The sequence below is a fragment of the Hyperoodon ampullatus genome (assembly GCF_949752795.1).
Source record: "Hyperoodon ampullatus genome assembly, chromosome: 2".
Lineage (NCBI taxonomy): Eukaryota > Metazoa > Chordata > Mammalia > Artiodactyla > Ziphiidae > Hyperoodon > Hyperoodon ampullatus.
Genome location: NC_136915.1, coordinates 105,491,208 through 105,513,868, shown reverse-complemented (window position 1 = coordinate 105,513,868; position 22,661 = coordinate 105,491,208). Strand labels below are relative to the sequence as shown.

Genomic DNA, 22,661 nt, shown 5'->3' with positions numbered 1-22,661 from the left:
TAGAACATAACTAGTTCCTACCACTTTTTGTCTCAGTAACAGCTAATGACATAACACGGTGTTACCTATATATTATAGATTTGGCTGAGTTATATGAGGAAACTAAAATGTAAATAAAATTTAGTTTCCATCCTGTATGCTTAAAATTTACCTAAAAGCATTAAGAAGACGTGACTAATTTAAAAATCAAGGGAGTAATGAAAGGTTGTTGGAGAACAGGACATTTACATGGTCTCCAAGTATCACCTCACATATTACCTGCTAATTATGAGGAGGAGAATATGCCTTTACAATGGAGGAAGATGGCATTTTCCACCTTAACCAAGTGATCAAACTTCTACCATATGTGAGACAACCTAGCATTAGATGTTTTCTCATATAATGCAATATGAATATTGTTCCTAGAACCTGTGTAGAATTCTCACCAAAAATCCTTAACCTGAATTTAATCAAAAGGAAACAATCAGACAAACCAGAATGTAGACATTTAATAAGACAACTGACCGGGACAATTCAAAAAAGTCAATGTCATTGGCCCCATGGCTCCACCCTCATTTCTCATGCTTCAGTGAGGCCCGCGCTTTTCACCTCAGGGAGCGCTTACCTCATGAAGAAACTCAGGGTAAAGGCACGGCCACCAAAGCAGGAGTGAGAGCAACTTGACATTGGGAAGGAGACGCTAAAGACGCTGCAGCCGCAGGAGGCTGGAGTCCTGGCCGTTGTTGGCCTTCCCTGAAGGCTTCGACAGGGCCCCTCAGGCCTCGCATCTGCTGAGCGCCGCTCACCTCATGGACACCATCGTGCCTCGCTGACCCAGTTGCCCTGTTGCCAGAATGAGCTAATGTCTGAAAATTGCTCAGTAGAACCAGGCACAGCACGGGCCTCTCCTCTTGTGGTTTCACTTGCCAGTGACCACTATCTTGATAATTCCTTATGGCTGACAGGGTCTTGGTGCTCTGGCGGGGTGTCAGGCCTGAGCCTCTGAGGTGGGAGAGCCGAGTTCAGGACACTGGACCACCAGAGACCTCCTGGCCCCACATAATATCAATTGGCGAGAGCTCTAAGAGATCTCCATCTCAATGCTAAGACCCAGCTCCACTCAAAGACCAGCAAGCTCCAGTGCTGGACACCCCAAGCCAAACAACTAGCAAGACAGGAACACAACCCCACCCATTAGCAGAGAGGCTGCCTAAAATCATACTAAGTTCACAGACACCCCACAACACACCACAGAACTCGGTCCTGCCCACCAGAAAGACAAGATCCAGCCTCATCCACCAGAACACAGGCACCAGTCCCCTCCACCAGGAAGCCTACACAACCCACTGAACCAACCTTACCCAGTGGGGGCAGACACCAAAAACAACGGGAAATATGAACCTTCAGCCTGCTAAAAGGAGACCCCAAACACAGTAAGTAAAGCAAAATGAGAAGACAGAAATATGCAGCAGATGAAGGAGAAAGGTAAAAACCCACCAGACCAAACAAATGAAGAGGAAATAGGCAGTCTACCTGAAAAAGAATTCAGAATAATGATAGTAAAGATGATCCAAAATCTTGGAAACAGAATGGATAAGATACAAGAAATGTTTAACAAGGACCTAGAAGAACTAAAGAGCAAACAATGATTAACAACACAATAAATGAAATTAAATATTCTCTAGAAGGAATCAATAGCAGAATAAGTGAGGCAGAAGAACAGATAAGTGACCTGGAAGATAGAATAGTGGAAATAACTACTGCAGAGCAGAATAAAGAAAAAAGAATGAAAAGAATGGAGGACAGTCTCAGAGACCTCTGGGACAACATTAAACACACCAACATTCGAATTATAGGGGTCCCAGAAGAAGAAGAGAAGAAAAAGAAAGGGACTGAGAAAATATCTGAAGAGATTATAGTTGAAAACTTCCCTCATATGGGAAAGGAAATAGTCAGTCAAGTCCAGGAAGCACAGAGTCCCATACAGGATAAGTCCAAGGAGAAACACGCCAAGACACATGTTAATCAAACTATCAAAAATTAAATATAAAGAAAAAATATTAAAAGCAGCAAGGCAAAAGCAACAAATAACATACAAGGGAATCACCATAAGGTTAACAGCTGATCTTTCAGCAAAAACTCTGCAAGCCAGAAAGGAGTGGCAGGACTTACTTAAAGTGATGAAAAGGAAAAACCTACGACCAAGTTTACTCTACCCAGCAAGGATCTCATTCAGATTCAATGGAGAAATTAAAACCTTTACAGACAAGCAAAAGCTAAGAGAATTCAGCACCACCAAACCAGCTTTACAACAGACACTAAAGGAACTTCTCTAGGCAGGAAACACAAGAGAAGGAAAAGACTTACAATAACAGACCCCAAACTATTAAGAAAATGGTAATAGGAACATACATATCGATAATTTTCTCAAATGCAAATGGATAAAATGCTCCAACCAAAAGACATAGACTGGCTGAATGGATACAAAAACAAGACCCATATCTATATGCTGTCTACAAGAGACCCGCTTCAGACCTAGAGACACATACAGACTGAAAGTGAGGGGTTGGAAAAAGATATTCCATGCAAATGGAAATCAAAAGAAAGCTGAAGTAACAATTCTCATATCAGACAAAACAGACTTTAAAATAAAGACCATTACAAGAGACAAAGAAGGAAACTATACAATGATCAAGGGATCAATCCAAGGAGAAGATGTAACAATTATAAATATTTATGCACCCAACATAGGAGCACCTTAATTCATAAGACAAATGCTAACAGCCATAAAAGGGGAAATCGAGAGTAACACAATAATAGTAGGGGATGGGCTTCCCTGGTGGCGCAGTGGTTGAGAGTCCGCCTGCCGATGCAGGGGACACGGGTTCGTGCCCCAGTCCGGGAAGATCCCACATGCCGCGGAGCGGCTGGGCCCATGAGCCATGGCCACTGAGCCTGTGCATCCGGAGCCTGTGCTCCACAACAGGAGAGGCCACAACAATGAGAGGCCCGCGTACAGCAAAAATAATAATAATAATAATAATAATAATAATAATAATAATAATAATAATAGTAGGGGACTTTTAACACCCCACTTTCACCAATGGACAGATCATCCAAAATGAAAATAAATAAGGAAACACAAGCTTTATATGAGACATTAGACCAGATGGACTTGTTATTTATAGGACATTCCATCCAAAACCAACAGAATACACTTTCTTCTAAGATCAAGAACAAGAAAATGTTGCCCACTCTCACCACCATTATTCAACATAGTTTTGGAAATTTTAGCCACAGCAATCAGAGATAAAAAAAGAAATAAAAGGAATCCAAATCAGAAAAGAAGAAGTAAAACTGTCACTGTTTGCAGATGACAGAATCCTAAAGACGCTACCAGAAAACTACTAGAGCTAATCAATGAATTTGGTTAAGTAGCAGGATACAAAATCAATGCACAGAAATCTCTGGCATTCCTATACACTAATGATGGAAAATCTGAAAGAGAAATTAAGGAAAGACTCCCATTTACCATTGCAACAAAAAGAATAAAATACCTAGGAATAAACCTACCTAAGAAGACAAAAGACCTGTATGCAGAAAACTATAAGACCCTGATGAAAGAAATTAAAGATGATACAAACAGATGGAGAGATATACCATGTTCTTGGATTGGAAGAATCAACATTGTGAAAATGACTATACTACCCAAAGCAATCTACAGATTCAGTGCAATCCCTATCAAACTACCAATGGCATTTTTCACAGAACTAGAACAAAAAATTTCACAATTTGTATGGCAACACAGAAGACCCTGAATAGCCAATGCAATCTTGAGAAAGAAAAACGGAGCTGGAGGAATCAGACTCCCTGACTTCAGACTATACTACAAAGCTACAGTAAACCAGACAGCATGGTACTGGCACAAAAACAAAAATATAGATCAATGGAACAGGATAGAAAGCCCAGAGATGTACCCACGGGCAGGGGGAAGTATAAGCTGGGACAGAGTACAAAGTAAGAGAGTACCATTGGCATATATACACTCCCAAATGTAAAATAGATAGCTAGTGGGAAGCAGCTGCATACCACAGGGCTATCAACTCAATGCTTTGTGACCATCTAGAGGGGTGGGATAGGGAGGGTGGGAGGGAGTCACAAGAGGGAGGGGTTATGGGGATATATGTATACGTATAGCTGATTCAATTTGTTATACAGCAGAAACTAACACAACAATGTAAAGCAATTATACTCCAATCAAGATGTTAAAAAAAAGTAAATGTCATTAAAAAAATTTTTAAACATGAGGTGATTGTTCTATAATAAAAGAGACAAAAGAGGTATAAAAACTACTTGTGATACATACATTTTGGATGCTGGATTGAGAAAAAAACAGCTATCGAAAATACTTGGATGAATTACATGAGTTTGATTTAGGGACTGTATATGAGAGGGCATTGCTGGATTACTGTAAGTGTTTTTGGGTTTGGTGATGGTATTGTGGACATGGAGGGGAATGTCTTCATTTCAGGAGATGCATGTTGAAGAATTTAGGGATGAAATGAAATTTAGTGCTTCTCTTTAATAAACTGGGTGGTTAAAATGCCCAGATAGAGGGATTTTCTACTGTACAATACCACAAATTCAGCTGCCTGGAATGAGCACAGCCAATTACCACAGAGTTTGCAAAGCAAAGATTAAGGCTGGAACAATGACTTGTAGATGTGATGGGGCTAAATCAGGGATGAAGTCTGATGGTGCTTGTGCTGCCACCTGCACCCTGGGCAGACGACACTAACCAATCAAACCTACTCTCCCCTTGAAAGGGGGCAAGGCCACAGTTTCTTCAACACAGTCCTCCAGGCAGCCACCACCATTTAACCAGGGTTGGCGTACACACAAGTTGAAATGTGTTTGCATCCCCAGTCCTTGATATATTTATTTAAAATTTGTTTCATTTTGCACTGATTTCTTAGAGTGCATTTTAATAAAGAGCTACATGTTCATAGTAATAAATGGATTTAAGAGTGGAAACTTTCTAAAAAACATCACCTTTTAGTTACTCTTGCCAAGTAAAAGTAGGTCAAATTACCTGGTCCCTGTTTCATAAGCCAACAAGGTAACAACTACTATGTGGTCATAAGGCCCGGAAAGAAACAGCTAGCTCCTTGGGAGTTTGAGTCTTATAGATACTGTCCTGTTTGTTAATGGCAAACATTTGTCATATAATGATAATCCCAGCCTCTTAATGGCTTTCTTCCATTTAGTCTTTCTAAAGACAGTTGGGGGAAAGGCCCCTTGTTCATTGTAATACAAACATTAGTAGTCATTGTATCATTGTCCAGAATATCACTTTAAAATATTTGTTCTGGGTTTCTTTTTAAGATTCCCAGAAAAACAAAGTTTCAGAACAGGAATCCTCAGATACGCTTAGTCTTCCAAAATCGGAGAACTTTGTGAATACCAAGGAGTCTGCTAGCCAGAAACGAACTGAAAATTTAACAGTATCTATCAAAGGTATGGCAGTCATTTGCTTTATCTCATTGTTTCTCAGCACTGAACATTATGTCTTTCTGGAGTATGGGAGATGGCCCTGGGGGCTGAGGGCATGGTTGGTGGTTACAGAAAAAATTCTAGAAGGTCATGGATCCTGAACCTATGGGACTTTGTAAGGCTTCTTAGCACATCAAAGTGTCTCAAAAAATATTTTGAGAATGACTACAAGTCCCACATTGAAGGAAAGAGATAACAAAATTTTTTTTAAGATTTGTTATTTTATTTCTTCATTTTATTTTATTTTGATTCATTTATTATTTTATTTTATCCCTCATGGTTCTAAGAGCTTGTGTGATTTACTGAAACTCAGGAACCTGGTAGCTTTGTTTGAGCAGCCAGTGATTTGGTAGTAGGACTTAGATTTACCTATTACTTCCTTGTTCCGCAGGTGCTAGAAGAGAAACGTAAGATGTAGTCTCTGTCTTGCACAGCACATCGACTTATTGGGGTAGCAGAAACTGAAGTGTGGAATACTACAGAATAATATCTAGTTTCCATGGAGTCACATTACACTGATTTCACAGCAGTTAATTCAACTAAATATGGGTGGTAAAAAGAGAAAGAAAGAAAAAAAAACAGAGTAATCTAAATTGTGTAGATACATTTGCACCCCTTGATTCCTGTGGGCATGTTCAATATTGAAAGTGAGCTGGGAATCTGCTGAGGGGTCTTAGTTACCTCTTATAGAGGGAGCATCTTGCCACATTTATGGGTGAATTAGGGATTTACCTTGTACAAGCCTTTTGCCTTCCTGATTTAATCTTCTCTCTCTTATAAGGTTTATTCATTTAGGGGGTGATTTACTCAATGCCAGGTGTTGTTCTAGGCATGGAAATACAGCAATCAAGAAGCCAAAGGCATATGCAGCTGAACATGCTATGGGCAAACCTAGACAATAAATAAGTAAACACATCAAATTCAGATTATAACAAATGGTGTCACATAATGTAACAGTATAATGTATGGAGAGTGTCTCAGGGAGAGAGACAGCACTCCATTAGGGGGTTTGAAGGCCCCTCTTGAAGGGACATTTGAGCTGAGACAAGAAGGACAAGAAGGAGGCAGCCATTCAAAGACTGGGGGGAAGGAATATTCCAAGTAGTGGGAACAGCAAATATGAAGGCCCTGAGGAGAGAAGAAACAGAAAATAAGACATGGAGCTGGAAGAAAATGGGCATCAGAACAAGTAGAAGATGAGGTCAGAGAGAGGGACAGCAGTGAGATCCTGTGATGCTGCATAGGGAACTTGGAGTTTTATTCTAAGTGGAGTTGTAGTCAAACACCACTGGAAGGTTTTGAGCAGCAGGGTCGTTACCTGACTAATTTATATTTGAAAAAGATCCCTCGGGTAGATGTGTGGGCAATAGCTCGTGGTGAGGGAAGGGAGAAGTGGGGAAGGTGGAAGCAGGGAGGAAGCAACAGAAGATACGTGTGAGTGTGAACAGAGACCTGGACTAAGGAGCTCGAGGTGGAGATGGTGAGAAGCAAATTAATTGGAAATATATCCTGGAGGTAGAGACAACAGGGCTTGCTCATCGATTGGACATGAGGGTGAGAAATAAGAGGAATCAAGGGTGATTTCTAAGTTAACTAATGTGACCAGTTGTGAGGCTGAGAATTGGTAGTTGTAACAGGTTTCCAGATGGTGCTGATGTTGCTGATACAGGGCCATGCTTTGAGAACCAACCTAAGGCAAACTCTAGAATGTAAAAATCAGGCAGAGGAGGAGCCAGTTAAGGCAGCTAAGAAGAAAAACCCAGCAAGGTAGATGAAAAATAGGAATGTGAAAATGACTGAGTGTTCCGAGTATACTAAATGCTCCTCAAAAGTCGAGTAAGATAAAGAATAACCATGGAATTGGGCAATAGTGATCACTGGTGATCTAGACAAGAGCAGTTCCAGGGCACGGGGGAGACCAAAGCCAACTGAAGCCACTTATGTATAGAATGGCTAAAGAGGAATCAGCAGCAGCAGGAATACATAGATGTAACCAAGAGTTTTGCGGAAAAGAATAAAGTAGTGGGACTGCAGCTGGAGGGAGATGTGTGACCAAGTGAGAGGTTTTTCTAAAATCAGACATACTAGAGCATGTTGATTTGCAAATGATGATAATTCTGTAGGAAGAGAGAACTTATGATGCAGGAGAAGGGAGCCTGATGGCAGGATAGCAAAGTGTTAAAGAAGGTGAGAGAACATGACATTTGGGGCAGACCCTGAGTGGCAAATTTGACCTCGGATGTGAGTAGGGTCACCTCATCCACAGTGACAGGAGAGAGGAGAAAGAATACAGATACATGGTATTGGGGAGATGAGTGAGTGTGATGGCAAAGGAGTGGATATAATGATAAGAATATAAAATCCATTCCAGAGAAACAGGAAAGCAAAACAAGAAAGGGTGACTGATTGTTTAAAGTGACAGTGTCCATTGATTAGAGGTCTCAAGAAGGTCAAATAATTGCTCGACAGATATGATAGAGTAATAAGCTAGAAGAATAGGAAGTAGTGATCTAGAGAGGGTAGCTTGAAACAGAGATTTGCAAAGTGGTAAGATTATTGGTGTTGCCAAGGGCAAAGATATGACCATGGGAGTTTCTGAGATGGAGAAGAGGAAAAGATGAAGAAACAGGGCGATGGAAAAATCAGAGCAGATAGGGTATTGGATGGGTCATCCAGGGGATGTCACCAAAAGCCATGAAGTGGAAGACCATCCAAGGTGTCAAGATCTGCAATGAATCAAGGGAATGATTGAGAAGGTCAGTAAATGACAACTACTTGGAGATGTCGTAGGTAAAACAGTACGATGGCATGAGATTCAAAGGAATGGGAGTGTTTGAAGGAGGAAAAAAATTGTTTTGAAACAAGAGGGACACCTACGGCACCCCTACACACTGAAATACTTGAGCTAATAAGAGACAATAATGTGATTCCACTATAAGTGGTAAATTAAATTTTGATATAAACAATAAAGTTTAAAGAAGTTCAGAGTAGGAAGAGATTAACACAAGCAGTGAGGAAAACTTTGTGGGAGAGGTGGTCTTAAAGAATAAATACAATTGCATAGATTTTAAAGTTTAAGATTGGATCACCTAAGACAACCCTCATTTCGCTTGAGGAAACTGAAACCTAGAGAAATTCAAGCAACATCTAAAATCATACAGCAAATTTGGGACTGCACCAGGGCCAGAAAATGAGTTTTTGACTCTGAATTCTCTATAGTTTACCACACTACACTCCAGATGTAGGGAAGAGAAAAGAGTATTTTATACAAAAAAAAAAAAAAGAATGTGTTCAAAAGCCTGAGTAGAAATGAACTGGAAGCCATTGTAAGTAGATCAGAGTATTCTTATTTGGTAATAGTATAAGAAATGTTTGGGAAATAAAAGAGAGTCAGAGGAGGTTTGGATTTGGTGAAATAAAACTGAACTTGTCAGCATTCACTATGATAACACTGCATAAATCCTACAGTGGCTAAGCAACCAGTTTTGGGGGCTGTGAACTGACTGTGCAGTCTGCAGGCAGCACGTGCTGGAATCGGCACCAGGCCCCTGATATCTGTCTCTTCCCAGCCCCACATTCAATGACACCACGTTGAGAGTGTGAGTCAGCCACCGTGAGAAATCAGCAAATGCCACACACTTGCAAAGTGTACCAACCAGGTCGGGTTTTCTCCGCCGGAGGCAGTTGTTAAGCTTTTTTTTAAGCACAACCGCGGCCGCAGGCAGAGCTCAGGTGTATTCCGCTCCCGTGCTGAAGGAGCCCCACCCTCTGTGGCTGGCTGTCCTCAGGACACAGGGTCAGAGCTCAGGAGAGGTGAATCAGGAGGATCAAGAGAGATGGATTGCGGGCTGCCGCTCTCAGCCTTTGCTCAGAACTGGCGCAGCCGCTTCCACGTACATTTATGGGTCAGAGCAAGTCCTAAGGCTGAGCTCAGAGTCAACAGGGCAGAGAAATACGCTCCATCTACAGGGAAGCCGTGCTCAGAGATGAAGTAAATAAAGCTATGCTCTGAGAGGAGGCAAAAAACCAAAACCAAAACATTATTGTGCATAAATACCACAGTCGACCTCAGCATAGAAACAGGGAACCATTACTTGTTCTTCAGTTGTGTCGGATTCAGCCGTAATTTCAGATGATTCCACTAGTTGGACCATCCCAGTTGTTTAAAGTTTATTTATTTATTTATTTATTTATTTATTTATTTATGGCTGCATTGGGTCTTAGTTGCAGCACACACGATCTTTCCTTGTAGCACATGAGCTCTTCGTTGTGGTGCCCGGGCTTCTCTCTAGTTGTGGCGTGTGGGTTTCCTCTCTCTGGTTGTGGTGTGGAGACTCCAGGGCACGTGGGCTCTGTAGTTGTGGCACGCAGGTTCCAGAGAGCATGGGCTCTCTAGTTGAGGCTCGCGAGCTCAGTAGTTGAGGCGGGCAGGCTTAGTTGCCCCATGGCATGCGGGATGTTAGTTCCCTGACCAGGTATTGAACCCACTTCCCCTGCATTGTAAGGCGGATTCTTTACCACTGGACCACCAGGGAAGTCCCCCAGTTGTTAAGTATTAAAATACTTCTGTATCAACTGGTGACCAGCTGCTGTTCCAAGCCCCTCAAGTACTCCCTCCTCCACCCCCCATCCCTAGGGAAGCCCTTGGTAGGCTTCAGTGGATAATAATCCGTCTATTATGGGAAGCAATATGGTATACAGCACAGCTAAGGCTCTACCTGACTCCTTATATAATAGCTTATGAATTATATAATATATAATTATATAATGACATATATATAATATGACTTATATAATAACTTATGTAAGGCTCTACCTGACTCCTCATATAATAACTATGTTACAGTGGGCATGCTCTTTAACCCCTCTATATATTCCTGTTTCCTCTTCTGTAAAGGGGGTATAATGGTATATACATTATAGGGTTGTGAGGATTAAATTAGTTAGTATATGTAAAATGCTTACAGCAGTGCCTGGCACATGAGAAACTCCATATCAGTATTTACTATTAATAATAATAGTATGAGAGATTATTTGATACCCATTAGACTGGTAAAATGCATTCATATAAGACAGTGATATGCATATGCTAAGAATACAAACAAAAAGACACATCAAGCCATTAGAATGGTTGCCTATGTAGGCAGTAGTAGTGACCAAAGAGAATAAATACATTAGAACACTGATCACTGAGCTCCATCCCCAGAGATTCTGATTCTGTTCTCGTCTGAAATACAGCTTATCTGGTGCATGGGTAGGGAATCTCTATTTTACCAGAGTCAGCCCAGGGGATTATGAAGCACAGGTGAATTTGGGACACACTGGGTAGTTGTCTAGGAAAAACTCACTACTCATATGGAACACTTCTGTGACCAAATATGCATGTTTTTTTCTCACACCAAGCAATTCTGCAACACCAGCTGAGTGTCCTACAATTCAATTCTGACACTAACCAGAGTTAGCACAGACACTACAGGTTAAGGGCTCAGTCTCACAAGGCTGCCCACCACCCACTTCAGATGCCAGCCACAGGTACAGGTTGTCACTTGTGCTTCTGACCAATCAGCTATAAATTGTGGTTCCGATGACCTCCTATTATGGTTCCATAATTTACTAGAACAGTTCACAGAACTCATATATTATTATATAATAGGTGACATGATAAATGGCAGAGATGAATAGCCAGAGGAAGAGGTACACAGAGCAAGGTCTGGAAGGGTTTAGCATGGTAGCTTCTGTCCCTGTGGTGTTGTGGTGCACCACCCTCCCAGCCTGTGGATGAGCTTACCAACTCGGAAGCTCTCCGAACTCTGTGCTGTAGGGACTTTTGTGGAGACTTCATCATGTAGGCATGATTAACTCCATCTCCATGTCCCCTCTCCTTCCCAGAAGATGGGGGGGGGGGGCACTGAAAGTTCCAAGCTTCTAATCATGGCTTGGTTTTCCTGATGACCAGCCCCCATCCTGAAGCTATCCAGGAGCCCACCAAGAGTCACTTCATTCAGGTCAAAAGACACACCTATCACCCAGGAATTTCCAAGGGATTTAGGAGCTCTGTGTCAGGAATCAGGGTCAAAGACCAAATATTTAAAGATACTCCTAACCCTCTTATCACTTAGGAAATCACAAGGGATTTAGGAGTGCCATGCCAGGAACCAGGGGCAGAGATGAATATACATTTTCTATTATCTTACACTATCAGGAGTGTGATCCTTGTGGAATCTGACACACCTGGGTATATGTCCCACCTTGCCACTTTTCAGTTTCCAGGACAAGTTTTTTTAACTTCAGTTTCCTCATCTGTAGAAAAAAGATACTACTGTTATATTAGTCAGGATTCTTCAATTTGAGAACTGAAACTCAAACCCATTGAACAACAACAAAAAAGCCAGTGGGTGGGGTGGTGGTTATTGATGCTCAAAAGCAAACCACAGAAAAGTGGCTATGGTGCTAGCCCAAGGATGACTGGATGCAGGCACTCAAGCTTTTCAGGGCAGCGTTTGCATCTGATTGTCTGTCTCTCTGGGCATCCTCCCCACCTCTGTGTTGTCACATCCTTACTTGTCCCTGTTTCAGGGGTCCCCAACCCTCTGTTAGGAACCGGGCCGCACATCAGGAGGTGAGTGGCGGGCAAGCGAGTGAAGCTTCATCTGCCGCTCCCCCTCGCTCACATTACTGCCTGACCATCCCCCCACCCCCGCCACCGCTGTCCATGGAAAAATTGTCTTTCACAAAACTGGTCCCTGGTGCCAAAAAATTAGGAACTGCTGCCCTGTTTGGTTTTATCCTCTCCTACAAAGAACAGGCTATGTCCATGTGGCAGGGACATGATCAGAGAGGTCCAAGGTTCTGATTCTTCCAGACCCATAACCCAATGGACAAGATGGGATCATCCTGGTCAGCTTCAGGAAATATCCAGGTGAAGGGCCTGTGTTGGCTTTGCATGGGTTGTGTACCATCCTGATGGGTGGGACCAGGGATGTTGTGGCACTAGAAGTATGTGTGCTAGGAGTGGGTGTGGAGGTGGGCAATGGGGAGAATGCTCAGCATACAAAGATTACAGTTACCATTACCTTCAGCTCAGAGGACTTTATGAGAACTAAGTGAGATGCTATATGTAAAAACATGCATGTGGTGCTTGCAGACAGTGGACACTCAAATATTGGTTCCCTTCCCTTTCCTCTCCTGATGACTTAAATTCAAGAAAGGATGTTTAAATATGCTGATCTAAAACACAGTTCTTATTAACCCTCCTGGATATTTGGAGAAATACATAAAATTGCAGCTGTGTAGATTATCTACTTTTGCTCCCTCCTTCACCAAATTAAGTGATCTGGGGATTTGATTCCTTGGCTTAATTTATCTATGATTACTACACCACTTTTTCGAACTATAAATTTACTAGTTGAAACAAAGAAACTCTTAAGACTTTTTTCCTCATTAGTTTTAAGAAATCTTTGAGAGTCAACATTTTATTGAACTGTACCTTGTTGATTTACAGACAAGTCACTCTATTTCTTAGCATCTGATTTTTCTCACTTATTGAAAACAAGGTGATGCTAATAGCATCTGCCCTGCCCATCTCATAGGATTGTTGTGAAGACTGATTTTAGGTAAAATCTCTTTGTAAAATGCAAAGATAGAACACTAGAATTAATAAAAAGTCTTCATTCCTGTAAATAAGCTCTTTAAGAAGGAAAGAAGAAAATTTCCCAAGTTGGTTCTATGTTCTTCTATGCTCTGGTATGATCTTGAATGTCTTTGGAAGCAACGTCCACGTGGTGTAATTTCAATGTTCTCTCTAACAGAACCAGAATCATGTGTGCCTCTGAAAATCCCAACCCAGTCACTGCTGCAGGATGTGGCAGGACAAGCAAGAAAAGAGAAAGTGAGGCTACCTCACTATTTGCTGAGTTCCAAGACCAAGTCTCAACCTCTCAAACAGGTAAAACAGACATGGGAAGAAATTTCCCAGAGCCAGTTAACATTTTATGTATTCCTGGTTGAGGCTATTGATTTTCAGCCACTGTGTACTACTATTTAATATAAGAACCATCTCAACATGAATCCCTTCAGGTCACACAGAGATAAACCAGGGCAGTGCTTTGCTGGAGCCAGCTTATATACACTCATGAGAGAAACTTTATGAGCTAGCTGTTAAACCATCACTAGCTTGCATTCAGCCATGCTGGGAGTTCTTATGCCATAGAAATTGGCAAATGCTACTAATAAAGGCTCTTTTCTGAGAGCCAGTTTACCAGCACACTGTTGGCTGAGGGGATCATTGGGCACTCTTCTCATGACTTTTAGGATAAAATCCAGATGACCTAGCATGACTCCAAGGCATGGCTCCATTTGCTTCTCTACCCTCACCTTGTCTCAAACTCACTACACTTCACCCATTGTGGACTTCTCTTAGTTCTTTAAAAGCACCAAGCTCCTTCCTCAGAGCCTCTAAGATTAAGATTTCATCTCAGTTCTGTTGTAAAGGTTTCCTCAAGCCCACCAATCAAGCTTTGGTAGTTATCCTTTAGAAATTTCATGGCACACTGTTCATTACCATCAGAGAAGGTATTGCAATGTATATAAGTGACATGTGATAGAAGTACTTCTCAAACTTTAATGTGCATGTGAGTTATTTGGGGACTTTGTTAAAATATAGATTCTGACTTATTGGCTCTGGTGTGGGGCCCGAGATTCTGCAGTTTTAACAGGCTACCAGATGAGGTCAGGAAATAACAGCATAGGGCAATAGTTCTCAAAGCAAGATTACCTGACTGGCAGCATTGGCAACACCTGAGAACTTGTTATAAATGCAAATTCATGAGCCCCATCCCAGATGTACTGATGGAGAAACTCTGGGGTTGGAGTCAGGGGTTTGTGTCTTAAGGAGTCCTCAGTAGACTGTGCTCCTCTCCAGAGCAGGTTTTCTTTATCTTTGTAGACACTTCCCCTCCCCACCTACCTACTCTCTACTCCACCCCATCCCAGACTTACTAATGGAGAAACTCTGGTAGTGGAGTCAGCAGTTGGTGTCTCAACCAGTCCTCCAGGTGATTCTGATGGGAGCTAAAGTTTGATCATCACTGGCACAGAAGAAAGAGTACAAACTTTAGAATCAGGCAAACTTGAGTTTGAAACTTTGCCACGCAACACTTGAGCAAGTTATCTGTCTTTCAGTTCTCTGAACTTGAGCTTCTTTATCCTTAAAACAGAGCCTAAAATACTTCCTTATAGTGCTGTGGTAATGATTACATAGACCATAAATGTTCATTTCCTCTCCCAACCAAGCAGTTATTTTTTTCTGGTGACAGAGCCTTTTCTTAAAATTGAAACATAGTTGACATACAATATTATGTTAGTTTCAGGTGTACTACATAGAGATTTGATATTTGCATACATTATGAAATGATCACCGCCATAAGTCTAGTAACCTTCTGTCCCATACAAAGTTAGTACCATATTACTGACCATATTCCTTATATTACATCCCTGTGCCTTATTTATTCTATAACTGGATGTTTGTACCCCTTAATCCCCTTCACCTATTTCGTCCCCCCTAATCCCCTCCCTTCTGGCAACCACCCATTTGTCCTCGTATCTATGAGTCTGTTTTCATTTTGTTTTGATTGTTTTGTTTTGTAGACTCCACATATAAGTGAGATCACACAGTATTGCCTTTTTATAAAATTATTTCACTTAGTATAATTCCCTCTAGATCCATCCATGTTGTTGCAAATGACAAGATTTCTTTTTTTATGGCTGAGTAATAGTCTGTATACACATACACACACACACACACACACACACACACACATATATCACATCCTCTTTATCCGTTCATCTATCAATGGACATTTAGACATACATGTTGCTTCCATACCTCGGTTATTGTAAACAATTCTGCAATGAATATTGGTGTGGATATATTCTTTCTAATTAGTATATTTGTTTTCTTCAGGTAAATACCCAGAAGTGAAATTGCTGGATCATATGGTAGTTTCTGTTAATTTTTTGAGGACCTTTCATACTGTTTTCCATAATGGCTACAGCAGTTTACAATCCCATCAACAGTGCATGAGGGTTCCCTTTTCTCCACATCCTCGCCAACACTTGTTATTTGTTGTCTTTTCAGTGATAGCCATTCTGACAGGCGTGAGGCAGTATCTCACTGTGGGTTTTTTGTTTTTGTTTTTGTTTTTTGCGGTATGCGGGCCTCTCACTGTTGTGGTCTCTCCCATTGTGGAGCACAGGCTCCGGATGCGCAGGCTCAGTGGCCATGGCTCATGGACCCAGCCGCTCTGCGGCATGTGGGATTCTCCTGGACCGGGGCACGAACCCGTGTCACCTGCATCAGCAGGCGGACTCTCAACCACTGCACCACCAGGGAAGCCCCTCACTGTGGTTTTGATTGGCATTTACCTGCTGATTAGTTACTGCTGAGCATCTTTTCACGTGTCTGTTGGCCATCTGTATGTCTTCTTTGAAAAAAGTCTATTGAGGTCCTCTGGCCAGGTTTTAATTGGGTTGTTTGGCTTTTTGATGTTGAGTTGTTTGAGTTTTTTGTATGTTTTTATGCTAAGCATCTGTTCATGTTGTCTGTTGGCCATCTTTATGTCTTTGATAAAAATCTTACTCAGGTCCTCTGACCATTTTTTAATTGGGTTGTTTGGTTTTTTGATGTTAAGCTGTTTGAGTTTTTTTGTATATTTTGGTTATTAACCCCTTATCAGATATATTGTTTGCAAATATCTTTTCCCATTCAGTAGTCTGCGTTTTCATTTTGTTGATAGTTTCCTTCATGGTGCAAAAAGTTTTTTAACTTGATGTAGTCTCATTTGTTTATTTTTGCTTTTGTTTCCCTTGTGTGAGGAAACAGATCCAAAAAAAGTTACTAAGATTGATGGCAAAGAGCGTACTGCTTATGTTTTATTCTAGTTTTATGGTTTCGGGTCTTACATTTAAGTATTGAATACATTTTGAGTATTTTTGTATATGGTGTGAGAAAGTAGTCCAGTTTGATTATTTTGTGTGGAGCTTTCCTGTTTTCCCAACACCATTTATTGAAAAGGCTATCTTTTCCCCATTGTAATTCTTGCCTCCTTTGTCATAGATTGACTAACCATAAAAGCATGGGTTCATTTCTGAGCTCTCTATTCTGTTCCATTGATCTATGTGTCTCTTTTTATGCCAGTACCATACTGTTTTGATTACCATAGCTCTGTAGTATAGTTTGAATTCAGAGAGCATGATACCTCCATCTCTGTTCTTTCTCAAAATTGCTTTTGTGTTTCATACAAATTTTAGAATTAAATCATCTAGTTATATTTGATCTGGTTCTGTGAAAATTGCCTTTGGTATTTTGATTGGGATTGCATCAAATCTATAGATTGTATTGGATAGTATGGTCATTTTAACAATATTCTTTCAATCCATGAGTACAGTATATCTTTCCATTTATTTGTGTCATCTTCAATTTCTTTCATCAGTGTCAAAGTTTTCAGACTACAAGTCTTTTACCTCTTTGTTTACATTTATTCCTAGGTATTTTATTCTTTTTGTCACAATTGTAAATGGGATTGTTTATTTAATTTCTCTTTCTGATAGTTCATTATTAGTGTATAAAAATGCAACAGATACAGATATCTGTATATTAATTTTATAACATTCAAGTTCACTGAATTAAGTTATCAGTCCTAATAGTGTGATTTTTTTCTGGATTCTACCAGTAACATTTTATTATACTTGCTTTATCACATATCTATCCTTATATCTATCCATTAATCCATCTTGTTTTGGGTGCACTTCAAAGTAAATTGCAGAGATTACTACATTTATCCCTAAATATTCTAACATACATATCACTAAGTAGAGTTCAATATTTGTTTATATTTTTCCTTTGATCTATAATATACATACATACAATAAAATGAACAAATTTTAAGCATGTATTTGTTGAGTTTTGATAAATGCATATAGTCATGTAACTCAAATTATTATTAAGATATGGATTATTACCAAGTTCTAATAGTTTTTTGGTAACATCTTTAGGATTCTTTATATATAGTATCATTTCTTCTGCAAATAGTGACAGTTTAACTGCTTCCATTCCAATTTGGAGTCCTTTTATTTTGTTTTCTTGTCTGATTGCCGTGGCTAAAACTTCCAGTACTATGTTGAATCAAAGTGGCAAGAGTGGGCATCCTTTTCTTGTTCCTGATCTTAGAGGAAATGCTTTCAGCTTTTTATCATTGAGTATGATGTTAACTGTGTGCTTGTTATATATGGCCTTTATTATGTTGAGGCATGTTCCCTCTATACTCACTCTGTTAAGAGTTTTTATCATAAACGTAGATGTTGAATTTTGCCAAAAGCTTTTTTGCATCTTTTGAGATGATCATATAATTTGATATACCACTTGATCATGATGTTTGAGTGTTTTAATGTATTTCTGAATATGGTTTCCCAATACTTTATTGAAGATTTTTGTATCTATGTTTATCAGTGATATTGATATATAATTTTCTTTTTGTGGTATCTTTTTCTGGTTTTGGCATCAGATTTATGCCAGCCTCATAGAATGAGTTCAGAAGCATTCCTTTCTCTTTAATTTTTTGGAATAGTTTGAGAATGATAGGTGCTACCTCTTCTTTAAATGCATGGTAGAATTCACCTGTGAAGCCATCTGTTCCTGGACTTCTGTTGGGATTTTTTAAATTACTGATTAAGTTTCATTACTGGTAATCAATCTGTTCATATTTTTTATTTCTTCTTAATTCAGTCTTAGGAGATTATGTTTCTAGAAATTTATCCATTTCTTCTAGGTTGTCCATTTTATTGGCATATAATTGTTTGTAGTAATCTCTCATGGTCCTTTTTATTTCTGTGGTGTTGGTTGTAACTTTTCTTTCATTTCTGATTTTATTTGTTTGGGTGCTCTCTCTTTTCTTGATGAGTCTGGCTAAAGGCTTGTTTTGTTTATCTTTTCAAAGAACTAGCTCTTAGTTTCATTGGTCTTTGTATTGGTTTTTTGGTCTATATTTCACTTATTTCCATTCTCATCTTTATTATTTCTTTCCTTCTCCTAACTTTGGGTTTTGTTTATTCTTCTCTTTCTAGTTCCTTTAGATGTAAGGTTAGGTTGTTTATTTGGGATTTTTCTTATTTCCTGAGTTAAGCTTGTATTGCTATAAACTTCCCTCTTAGAACGGCTTTTGCTGTGTCCCATAGGTTTGGATCATTGTGTGGTTGTTATCTGTCTTTAGGTATTTTTTCCTGTTTGATTTCTGCAGTGATCCATTGGTTGTTTAGTAGCATGTTGTTTAACCTCTACATGTTTGTGTTTTCTGCAGTTTTTTCATGGTAGTTGATTTCTAATCTCGTAGTGTTGTGGTTGGAAAAGATGCTTGATATGATTTCAGTCTTCTCAATTTCATTAAGACTTGTTTTGTGGCCTATTATGTGATCTATCCTGGAGAATGTTCCATGTACACTTGAAAAGAATGTGTATTCTACTGTTCAGGGATAAAATGTTCTGTATGTATCTATTAAGTCCATCCACTATAACTTGCATATAGGCCAGTGTTTCCTTATTTATTTTCTGTCTGGATGATCTGTCCGTTGATGTAAGTGGGGTATTAAAGTTGCCTACTATTATTATATATTATTTTGTAACTGTGAATTTCTCCCTTTATGTCTGTTAATATTTGTTTATGTATTTAGGTGCTTCTATGTTGTGTTCATATGTATTTACAATTGTTATATCTTCTTGTTGGATTGATCCCTTCATCATTATATAATGTCCTTCTGTGTCTCTTGTTACAGTCTTTGTTTTAATATCTACTTTTTCTGATATAAGTATTGCTACCTGGGCTTTCTTTTTGTTTTCAGTTACACTTTCTGTGTGTGTCTTTAGATATGAAGTGAGTCTCTTGTAAGCATCATATATATGGGTCTTGATTTTTATCCATTAAGCCACTCTCTGTCTTTTGATTGGATCATTTAGACCATTTACATTAAAGTAATTATTGATAGGTATGTACTTATAGAACTTTTGTTGTTTTCATGTTGCTTTTGTAGTCCTTTTTTGTTCCTTCTTCTTTTAGACTCTTCCCTTGTGATTTGATTACTATCTTTAGTGTTATGTTTGCATTCCTTTCTCTTTTGTGTGTGTGTATCTATTACAGGTTTTTGGTTTGTGGCTATCATGAGGTTCATATATAACAACATATAATCATATATGTGATTATTTTAAGTTGATAATCTCCTAAGTTTGAATAAATTCTAACAACTCTTCATCTTCCCCCCACACACATTTAATGTTTTTGATGTCATATTTTACATCTTTTTGTTTTGAGTATCACTTAACTTCATTGTGGATATATATATAATTTTATGCATTTGTCCATTGACCTTCTGTCCTGCTGGCTTTATAAGTGGTTGATCTACTACCTTTACTGTATGTTTGCCTTTACCAATGAAATTCTTCCTTGCATAATTTTTGTATGTTTATTGTGGCCTTTTCTTTTCTGCTTAGAGAGAAGTCCCTTTAGCATTTCTTGTCAAGCCAGTTTAGTGGCACTGAACTCTCTGAGCTTTTGCTTGTCTGTAAAACTGTTTATCTCTCTTTCAAACATGAATGGTAACCTTAACAGGTAGAATATTCTTGGTTGTATGTTTTTCCCTTTCATCACTTTGAATATATCACACCACTCCCTTCTAGTCTGCACAATTTCTGCTGAAAAGTCAGCTGACGGTTTTATGGTATTCCCTTGTACATAACTAGTTGCTCTTCTCTTGCTTCTTTAAGATTCTCTCTTTATCTTTTATTTTTTCCATTTTAATTGCCATTTTAATTTCATTTAATGTGTCATGGTATGGACCTTTTTGAGTTAATCCTGTTTGGGACTCTCTGTGCTTCCTGGACCTGAATGTCTGTTTTCTTTCCCAGGTTAGGGAAGTTTCCAGCTATTATTTCTTTAAGTAAGTTCTCTGCCCCTTTCTCTCTCCATCTGGGTCCCCTATTTGTAAATGTTAGTATGCTTGATATTGTCCCAGAGGTCTCTTAAACTGTCTTCATTTTTTAAATTGTTTTTTCTTTTTTCTGTTCAACTTAGGTGATTTTTTACTACTGTCTGATCCATTCCGCTGATCCATTGCTGATCAATTCCTCTGTATCATCTAATCTACTGTTGATTCCTTCTAGTGCAGTTTTTTTTAAATTAATTATTTATTTTTGCTGTGTTGGGTCTTCGTTTCTGCGCGAGGGCTCTCTCTAGTTGCGGCAAGCGGGGGCCACTCTTCATTGCGGTGCGCAGGCCTCTCACTATCGCGGCCTCTCTTGTTGCAGAGCACAGGCTCCAGACGCGCAGGCTCAGCAGTTGTGGCTCACGGGCCTAGCCGCTCTGCGGCATGTGGGATCCTCCCAGACCAGGGCTCGAACCCGTGTCCCCTGCATTAGCAGGCAGACTCTCAACCACTGCGCAACCAGGGAAGCCCCTCTAGTGCAGTTTTTATTTCAGTTATTGTATTCTTCAGCTCTGTTTGGTTTTTCATTTTTCTAACTTTTTGTTGAAATTTTCACCATATTCATTCATTTTTCTCCTGAGTTTAGTGAGCATCTTTATGATCATTATCTTGACTCTTTATTGGCTGGATTGCTTACCTCCACTTTGTTTAGTTCTTTTTCTGAGGTTATGTGTTGTTCCTTTGTTTGGAACATATTCTTCTGTCTCCTCATTTTTCCCAATTCTCTGTGTTTATTTCTAATGATGGTTACATTGCCCAATCTTGGAGAAGTAGCCTCATGTAGGAGATGTCCCATGGGCCCAGCAGCATGCTCCCCTCTGGTCACCAGAGCTGTGTAGTCAAGGGGTGCCCTTATGTGGGCTGCAGGTGCCTTTCTGTTATGGTAGGGCCTACTACTGTGGGCATGCTGGGGTAAAGCTGGCTTTGGCTTGGTTGGCTTCAAGGCCTTGCCTTGTGCAGTGGCTGTAGGCTGGCTGGAGGGCAGGGTAAGCTTCTTGCATGCTTTGCTGCATGGTCTAGTCTGGGGATGTGTGAGGTCAGAGTCTTTTTATTATCTTGGGAATGCAGAATAGAACCATTTTATTATGCTTAATTGCTTTTTTTCTCAGTGCAAGGTGCAAGATTCTGTTGGAGGAAGGGTGAAAACATTCTCTGTTGCATCTGCTGCCATTAATAATGTAAATTCATCCCCCTTTGGATTCCATCTTCTCCCGCCCTCAGTGACGTTTGGAGTGCTCGAAGAAGGACACACCTATGCAACCACTGTAAAGCTCAAGAATGTTGGAGTGGACTTCTGCAGGTGAGGCCAAGTTTCCAAGTGTATGCTCAGAGCACCTTCCCCTACTCTGTGACTTTTCTTTGGTTGCCTACATCAGTGAATGTTTATTGAACTGAATTGTAATTACACCCGAACTCTTGAATCTTAACATCATTCATTCATTTACTCACTAATTCATCCATTCATTCATTATTCAACAAGTTAGTACTTACCAAGCCTCAAATATAGAGTAGGTGTTTCTTTGCCTTTCCATTAATTTTTATCCATACTTTGGTTAGAAGCACCTCAAGACCTGATCTGTACTAGCAAAAAATGAAAGGGAAGTTGTACAAGTGTTACAATAACTAATACACAAAACAATAACTAATGCACAAAACTTGAAAGTCTATTTCTCAAATCTACCACCAACTATAATACCAGCTAACATTGGTTGGCACTTTGTGATCTAAACATGATTTTAATTACATTAATTCTGCATAGTTGAGGAAGAAAGGAAAAAAAATTAACCCTTAATCATCAGGGTCATTTTGACTCTGGTGATATGACTTGGAATTATAAACAAGTACCTTAACTCACAGCCTGTACTCCGAATAGAAAATATACTGTATCTGGCATTAAGTGACAAGGAAGTCACCTTAGCCCTTCATTTTCAGATCAAAACCAATACAATTTTAGAGTGTGTAGAACCTTAGAGACTATTATATAAAGGAACAAACTGAGTAACTTGTTTTAAGGTCTTGTAGGCTACAGCAAGGGTAGATCTCAGATCTCCTGAGTACCAGCTCATTGGAGCACCTTGCTTTATCAACACAGCTGTGGTCAC

At 39.7% G+C, this 22,661-nt stretch overlaps 1 protein-coding gene across 1 annotated transcript in view; it reads left to right on the top strand.

The window, feature by feature from the left end:
• The window catches only part of SPAG17 (sperm associated antigen 17), a gene marked incomplete at both ends in the record, with an annotated part of 220,105 nt that overhangs the window by 190,489 nt on the left and 6,955 nt on the right, over positions 1-22,661 (top strand). Inside the window, 3 exons of the mRNA XM_079698181.1 lie at positions 5,365-5,496; positions 13,341-13,477; positions 21,675-21,859. Of these exons, the coding sequence (XP_079554307.1) occupies positions 5,365-5,496; positions 13,341-13,477; positions 21,675-21,859 (454 nt within the window). The remainder of the gene's footprint in view (positions 1-5,364; positions 5,497-13,340; positions 13,478-21,674; positions 21,860-22,661) is intronic.